The sequence below is a fragment of the Strongylocentrotus purpuratus genome, unplaced genomic scaffold (genome assembly GCF_000002235.5).
Source record: "Strongylocentrotus purpuratus isolate Spur 01 unplaced genomic scaffold, Spur_5.0 spur5_scaffold_20, whole genome shotgun sequence".
Classification (NCBI taxonomy): domain Eukaryota; kingdom Metazoa; phylum Echinodermata; class Echinoidea; order Camarodonta; family Strongylocentrotidae; genus Strongylocentrotus; species Strongylocentrotus purpuratus.
In genome coordinates, this window is record NW_022145606.1 from 16,705,123 (window position 1) to 16,713,828 (window position 8,706).

The 8,706-nt window shown below is 43.4% G+C and overlaps 1 protein-coding gene across 1 annotated transcript; it reads left to right on the top strand.

Moving 5' to 3' along the window:
- Positions 1-495: 495 nt before the first annotated feature.
- Positions 496-5,148, top strand: LOC578684 (monocarboxylate transporter 12-like). The gene is made up of 4 exons (XM_030993707.1): positions 496-628; positions 2,818-2,961; positions 3,908-4,894; positions 5,045-5,148. The coding sequence occupies exons 1-4, from the start codon at positions 496-498 to the stop codon at positions 5,146-5,148; spliced, it is 1,368 nt and encodes a 455-aa protein (XP_030849567.1).
- Positions 5,149-8,706: the final 3,558 nt, after the last annotated feature.

Consider the following 8,706-nt stretch of genomic DNA (forward strand, 5'->3'; position numbering starts at 1 on the left):
GACTCGCTATCTGAGACTCAGGTCAAAGTCTAGTCAATGTCTTTTGGACACGGGAATCAAGTCGGCTCTGTCAGGCTCCCGACTCGAGTAAAGGAAATTAATTTGTCTTTCCAACTCGAGACAAGTAAATTCACAGAAAAAGGCAAATCGAATCGATTCAAGTTTCGAATTGATTTGACTCATTAAAACACTGCAAAATAAAGCAAATATTATAGTGGCACTGTAAAATGTATCGAAAAGATAACACAAAGTCAAATCTGGAATTGGTCGAGTCCATTCATTACAACGCGATGAACGGCCTTCACGCCTTACGTGGTAACAAGGGCGGTTTGGTATATTCCATATTCACTATATTCACTATATTCACTATATTCACTATACTATACTATACATTGGATGTACGGTGCGTAGTCAAACAACATGGAGGCGTTGAATCGCAGTTGTGGGGTAAAATGTATTCCCCGGAGTTTGCCCGTGGTTTTCACTCTATTTCTTATGGCATGTTCTCAGGTTGGTACTATCAAATCTGTGGGGATCTTTCTAGAAGACATCTCGCTGAGTCTTGGAACAACCTCAACAGATATTGGGGTTTCCCTAGGGCTGTTTACGGCCTTCAGCTACTTTCCAGGTAGGTTAGATTTTTGTTTTAAAGATAGTTAAAAGCATTAACCTATCAAATAAAGTCAATTGTAATGGCTTTGTGTGTCACCTTTTAAAGGTACTATGTCCCATTTGCAGGCCCCCAAAAAATGAAAAAGTTAAATTCCGACTGCATTTGAAAGATGATACTAATTTAGAACTTCCCTAAAAAGGTGGGACTTGAAAATGTCTTCAAGTGGGAAAATAACGACTATTAGTTGTCAAATCGACTTTAGGGCTATAGAGCCCAAAAGTGATAGTCTTGATTTTCAGACAATTGAACCGAATGGTCATAGGTTTTATGCTGCACAAAGATTCAATCAGTTTTGGCCAGCACAAGTGGGTTATTGATGTAGACAAATGCTCATGTACCCTTTACAACTCTTTTTATGTATGTTATTACCAAAGAAGAAAAAAGCCAGTCAGTCACACAATAGTGTCTGACAGGGAAGTCTAGCAAGTAAACGGATTTCCTTGCATAATTTGAATATGAGGACACTGCTAACGTTTACATTTCACATATAGGACATACATGACATATTCATAATTCCTGCAAAGTTCTACAGCATTTGAGGTTGGCTGCAAAAGGGACATAGTACCTTTAAAATGAGCGAATGTGACAAGGACATGTTACGTAATCCGAACATGGTATCTGAATACAACACAATATATTTTTCTCGAAATTGTACGGCCTTCAATTACATTTCAGGTAGGTTTAAAGGCGCTAGTGTAGTTGCGTTTCCATTTATATCCATTTTTTTTAGCAGTTTGTTATCCATTCTGAGTAAATGAATTTTAGCCCAATTTTGTACTAATCTTAATCATAATCATATATTGCATTTTCCACCTGAATTTGGATCACATCCGACATCGGGAAACCTCCATTTAGGGCTTCGATGTCGACGTCGTCGCTCAGTAACGTCTCTACGCTGTAGTCCTGCACCTCAAACTGAAGCTATCAGTCCAAAATTATGCAGACTTCTCGTATGGTTTATGGTATCGTGCATGCGCGTAACAAACTTATATGCCAAATATTATCATTATTGTTTTGTTTTTATTGTTGTTGATGAGTCAGGCAAAACATGCTTATTCAGAGCCTTGCCCTCCACCCCCCCCCCTTCCGCAAAAGAGAGAGAGAGAGAGAAAGAGAGTGAAGGAAAAGAAGGGAAATGGAAAAAGGAGAGAAAGGGATAGAAAGAAGAGGAAGAAAAGAAAAGGGGGAAAAAATTAAGAGATCGGGGGCGAGAGGATTTTTTCGAGGGGGGGGGTTAAAATTGTAAAATCACACGGAAAATTTTGCAACGACTCAGCCAGCCGCTGAATAAGCGGGGGGGGAGAGAGGGGGGGGGGGAGGGGTGGGGGGTTGGGGTGGGGGGAGGGCGGTAAGAGGACATTTTTTTTCTTTTTTCCGAAAAATTGGCCGGTGGGGGGGGGGGGTTGGTGTTTTTTGGTCACCCATCATCATTTTTTTGTTTTAATTAATGTTTTTTTTAATATTTTTATATAATCGTAAAGGGGGGGGGGTTACTCTAAAACACACACATTAAAAAAGTCTAAGCGGGGGGGGGGGGGTTCAACTAAATTGTGCTTTTGGCCCTTGTTACTTTCGTGCCTCCGACCTAGTGCCCAGTTGAGTTGATGTAATGCGGGGTATTTTTTGGTGCAACCATGTGATTTTGTGGCATGGCGAAGGGATGGACTAATGTTTGGGATGCGGACGGCTACCGCCCCCTCTCAAACGTTTTGGGTAGTTACGCCACTTGAGGATGGTGGGGGATCTTCTGTAAAGGGAGGATGGGGCGATCGCCATTATCTCACAATGACTTGGCAAGAATCGTCTAAACACTTGGAAATTGTAGGTACATCTGATTGTTCCAATCAATCTAATTATGACAACACAACAACAATTTATCACAGCCTGGTGTACCTTTCTGAAAATAAATCTGATTAGACTAATAATAATCACAATCTTTTTAATGATGAAAATGAATGCAAATATCAATAATAAAAATTAATACAAATGAAAGGTAGACTTCTTGTTCGAAGATCTCCATCTGTAAGTATTTGTGGATATTTGGGTTCCTATATGTACCGAAGCTAACTACAAACGGGTTTATGCATTATCACTTACTTTCTGTTTTAACTTGTTTGTCTTGCCCTGCTTATTGTCTGATGTAGCTCCCTTGATTGTCGCCCTCTACCGTGTGACATCGCTTCGTCGTGTGATCCTCATCTTGGGAGCATGTTTGATATCTCTGGGTGTCACCCTTACAGCTTTGGCAACCAACAACGTTCTGGTTGCTGTCTACTTATCAATAGCTGGTAAGAGTTTTCAAAAGGCCAAAATCAGAATGTATAAATATTTATAACCTCTTGTGACCTCAAAGCTTCATTTTCAAACTTACATTATTACATAATTTGACAATCAGAATGTAGAAACACATAGTTGTTAGCTTGCTGCTATGTTGGTAATTCTTAGTTTAACTCTCATCCTGCCACCGGGTTAATCCCCATTGTGCCAAGCCACAGATCCCCTCACTGCCAAGTTTATAACGAGATGATCGGATTAAAGCGATGGTACTATTAATAGCGCGTGCAAAACACTAGGCACAGTCCAATGGGCATGAACAATAACTGCTATTACGAATGCTTGCAAACATGCAAGAAGCAGAGGAGCAGCAGCTTGCTGGGGTGTACAAGGCACTATAACAATAGCGTGCATGCATCATTATGGCAGGATATGAGTTAATGTCGCATCATGTTTAGTCAGCACATTAATTAGAAGTTACGTGGTATAAAGTGACGACATACTGGCGAAGTTGTTAAGGTTGATGGTTCCAAACCATGTTGTGCTAAACAATGTCATGGTCCTGTCATGGTCATCTGTCATGGCTACCAACCTTATAACATTATCACAAATGCTAGACAATGTTATAGAAGTAGTTGGTAAAACGTGTGACGAACTACGTTGCATTTGCACCATGACCAGTTTATAAATGTATTCATATTGATAATCACTTTAAACTAAAGGCGGCATCGACGATTCAAATTTGAGTGCCCAGGAAGGGGGGGGGGGGCGCGGGCTTGTTTACACATATGTGTGTTCATCGCAAATGTTCAAGGAATCCACAAGGTTTTTGGAATTTTTAAACTGTTTGAACTTTTTAAATTTTGAACTTTAAGAAGAATATATTTCTTTGCTTCTTTAATTTACCCCAAAAAAAAGAACTTATGTTAATAAAATGAGGTTTTGTTTATACATTGACAGGCATTGGAAATTGCATGCTAGCGATATCTTCAACACTCGCTTTGGACCAACTTGGAAGCAACCAGAACTTCAACTTATTGTATGGTGTGGGTATGAGCGGGTTCGGCCTTGGCATGGTTCTTCTACCAATCCTGGCTGATGTCTTAGGTCGAGCTTACGGTTGGAGAGGTGGTATTTTTATACTAGGCGGCCTAATGGCCAACCTAGTCCCTTGCGCCATGACCATTCAAGTAGAACCAGCCTTTGGTCAGGACCTAACAACGGTTCATCGTGCAAACATTGACAACTTCGAGGAAAGTGGTCGATCTGAAGAAAGATTCTGCAACGATCGCCCGACCGAGGAGGAAGAAACAACACTGTTATGCCCCGAAAGAAGTCCTTGTACATCATCTTATCAACCTGAGCATCAGTTGTTGGACGATGACACGTCAATGGAATCTACAGCAGTCAACAAGATCCAGAAGGAATTTCAAGAACAAGACCAGAATTCCAGGCAGTTCCTTGATAGAATACGTAATAGTATACGCCGGTCCGATTTTTACAGGGACCCAATTTTTAACGTCATGTTTGTATCTGAGTTCATGTTCGGTATGCTCTATTGTGGCTGGCATGCATTTCTGGTGCCCCATGCCATTCAGAGAGGGTACTCCATCCGTGCTACCATATCGATGACTTTATTTGCCTCGGTAGGAAATTTTCTCGGAAGACTCTTGGCAGGCGCCCTCTCCGACCGCTTAGCGAATCCCATCTGTCTGTACCTTGTTGCTGCCTTGCTGAATGCAAGTGCCATTTTGTGCGATGCGTTCTTTCATCATTACTATGTTATGTTGGTAACAGCTTGTATATCTGCTATGTGCATCGCTGGAATGGCTGTGATGGGACCACTGGCAGTGAGGAAAAGAGCATCTCCTGCAAACTTTGACGTTGCATATGCAGTCAATGAGCTATTCTTCGGCTCTGGAACTTTCTTTGGAGGCTACCTTTCAGGTAAGAATTTCTCACGAACTGGAGTGTCTAATTAGTATTCGAATTAATATTTATTGTGTGATAGTGCTCGGTGTTATCAAAATAGTTAGGATAATGTCACACAATTGAACTTGGTCTGTGAGGACCCTACATAATTGTTTAACTATACAGGTTCCTGCTTGCCATACCGGAATTTGATGGGTGATACAGCTGCAGAATTAGCCAATTATATCACTCCTCATAAACCTCAACTGTGGATAGAACCGAATTTGTGACAAAGCGGATGAGGGGAGGGGTTATAACGTTACTACCTTCTTTTCGTTATTTTGTCCTTCGGGAATTCTACTTGCCGTCCGTTTTTTCCGACACCCTCTATCCTGCCTCCCGGAAGACAAGGATGTTTGGCAACGTTTTGGATTGTTAGAGGTTTTCCTTTATAGCAGTCTGACTTATGGGACTTGTCACTGTGCAGTTTGTTTTGCCTATACCAATATATCAATCTATGCCGTCGTAGGTTATGAAGTGATAACATGTTTTTTATTCAAGCATAACACTTTGAATATTACTTTGTCTAAAACATATTCATTCATATGAACTTTCTCAATAATAAATAAATTATGCCCTAAATGAATGTTTGAGGATTAAATTACCACTTTCTTGCCTTTAGGTCTTTGTTCTTTTCTAATTTCATATTGATTTCACCAAGTAATCTAAGGCGATTAGCTCATATTTAGTCCGAGTAAATTATAATTATATTTACTGTGATAAAAAAAGAAAGATTAAAGATAACTCATAAAATATATTTAATATTTCGTATGACTAAAACATTACAAGTCTGTTTCTTTATTTTTCTGTTTCATACGCAGGTCTTGTTGCTGGAACATATTCATCCTATAATGCCACTTTCAATTTTCTAGCTGCTGTAGACCTCTTGGTTTTTTCACTAATGCTCTCGGTTTCACTGATAAAGAAACCCCTTAAAATTTGATTCTAGTACGACTAGGGTCAGTGGCGGATCCAGGGGGAGCAAAACAAAAAGAAGAAAGTTGGGCCCCCTCCCCTAAGAAATCCTGGATCCGCGCCTGACTAGGGTAGTAACTAGTTTGCAGGCACAAACCCTGGTCAGTCGTGAAAGAGAGTCTGCACTATAAGACTACAATAGGCCATGTACTATAGTTGCTCCTGACACAACCAGTAGGTAGCTGGGCTAGGCTTCTCTCAAGGAACAATGTTTTTTTTTGATAAAGTGTCAAATTAGGGTCTGTGCGTGCAGACTAGGTAGTAACGGGCGATGATAATGTCCGCCAAGCAGCATGTTGTTGCTTTATTGCTCATTTACACGACTTAATTAGTCTCGTTCACATTATGTGGTATAGTTTAACCATAACGGGAATAAGCCTTTATAAGGTTTACTGGCATTTTACACAACTTCCAGACACAGCAGGAAAATGTTGTCAACTATCTTTTTAACTTAATGTTTAGTGAATTAGCTTGTGTTAGCAACGTTGACACAGCTTGGAAATTGTGGTACAATCACGTAATGTCAGTAATTAATAAACATATGCCATATAAACGCAAAAGAATGAGGAAAAAACCCTCTCCTTGGATCACAGGTGAAATTATTACATTGATAAATAAAAGAAAGAATCTCCTATAATAAGGCTTTAAAGTTTAACTCCTCAAGATTATGGAAAGAATATCGTAGAATACGTAACATGGTAACAAGTTTAACTAAAAAATCTAAACAAAAGTATAAACAGGGTTTATTGCAAGATAAGTCTGGTGACCCTGGTGCATTATGGTCAATTCTAAAGCAACTGTCCTCTGGCACTGGTCAGCTTTCCATAAAATTGAATAAAACCAAAATTCGTCCTATTTTAAGGGCGGTTATCGATTATGTATAGAAAATTACCGACCAATATCCTTATTGTCAATTGTTTCAAAAAATTTGGAGAAATGGGTACAAAAGCATCTACAGACATACCTATTAAATAGCGATTTCTTTAGTGAAAGTCAATTTGTTTTTAGATCAAAGCATTCATGTGAAAGTGCTCTATTGTGTATGGTTGATGACTGGCCAACTGAAGTTGATAGGAGTAAATTTTGTGGGGTAGCGTTTATTGATATGCGTAAAGCCTTTGATTCTGTTTAAGCCCCAGTCCCATATAAAGCCGGACCAGCACGGACGAGCACGGACCACTCCGGACCATCCCGGACCATGGTCTGGGGTGATCCGGGATGGTCCGGGATGTTTTGTTCAAAAAATCGCAACCGCCGACCGTCTCCGCGGACCCGACACGGTACCACTACGGACCGCCCCGTACCGTCCGGGCATAGCCCCGGCAGCAGTACAGATCATTCCAGACCCAGCACGGAGCCGCCACGGACCGTCCCGGACCACCCCGGTGCCAACACGGTGCCAACACGGATGACATCGGACCATCCCGGTGCCAACACGGATCATCCCGTGCTGGTCCGTGCTGGTCCAGGGTGATCCGTGTCGCCACCGTGCTGGGTCCGGGATCATCCGTAGGGGCGCCGGGGTGATCCGGGGTCAATAACTCACTCCCGGACTGCCACGGATCAACACGGACCGCCCCGGCGCCACTACGGATGACACCGTACCCAGCCCGGTGGCTACACGGATCACCCCGGATCAAACTATTGTCCCGGACCGTCCCGGACCACCCCGGCAGTTTTTGACCGTCAAAAACATCCGGGGTCGACTCCCGGACCGCCCAGGACCATCCAGGACCATCCAGGACCATCCAGGACCATCCAGGACCACCCCGATGCCAACACGGTGTCAACACGGACCGAATCCCGGATCACCCCGGATGGGGTCCGGGATGGTCCGGGACGGTCCGGGACGTATATGGGACTGTAGCTTAATAAATTTGCTATAATAGGATGCTCTGAGAATGCATTGGCATGGTTTAAATCTTAAGCCCCAGTCCCATATAAAGCCGGACCAGCACGGACCAGCACGGACCACTCCGGACCATCCCGGACCATGGTCTGGGGTGATCCGGGATGGTCCGGGATGTTTTGTTCAAAAAAGTGTGATGCTTTTAAAGCTACAGTCCCATATACGTCCCGGACCGTCCCGGACCATCCCGGACCCCATCCGGGGTGATCCGGGATTCGGTCCGTGTTGACACCGTGTTGGCACCGGGGTGGTCCTGGATGGTCCTGGATGGTCCTGGATGGTCCTGGGCGGTCAATAACTCACTCCCGGACTGCCACGGATCAACACGGACCGCCCCGGCGCCACTACGGATGACCCCGGACCCAGCACGGTGGCTACACGGATCACCCCGGATCAAACTATTGTCCCGGACCGTCCCGGACCACCCCGGCAGTTTTTGACCGTCAAAAACATCCGGGGTCGACTCCCGGACCGCCCAGGACCATCCAGGACCATCCAGGACCATCCAGGACCATCCAGGACCATCCAGGACCATCCAGGACCACCCCGGTGCCAACACGGTGTCAACACGGACCGAATCCCGGATCACCCCGGATGGGGTCCGGGATGGTCCGGGACGGTCCGGGACGTATATGGGACTGTAGCTTTACTTTTGCTTTAGGGATCAATTGACAGAAATAGGGGGTAAATTATCCAATACACGGTCAACTATCTCTGGGGTACCACAAGGCTCGGTTTTAGGGCCCCTGTTGTTTACAATATATATTAACGATTTGGTTTCCAGTATAAAGTCAGGAAAAGTTGTCATGTTTGCTGACGATGCAACTCTGTATGTTAGTGGTAGCAGGGGCGTACGCAGGATTTTTTCAAGGGGGGGGGTTTTAAAATATTTTGCTCCCGAAAA

Coding starts and splice junctions, on each gene's coding strand:
- LOC578684 (XM_030993707.1), top strand. CDS start 496: ATGGCATGTTCTCAGGTTGGTACTATCAAATCTGTGGGGATCTTTCTA. Junction 629..2,817: donor GGCCTTCAGCTACTTTCCAG/GTAGGTTAGATT, acceptor TGTCTGATGTAG/CTCCCTTGATTGTCGCCCTC. Junction 2,962..3,907: donor TGTCTACTTATCAATAGCTG/GTAAGAGTTTTC, acceptor ATACATTGACAG/GCATTGGAAATTGCATGCTA.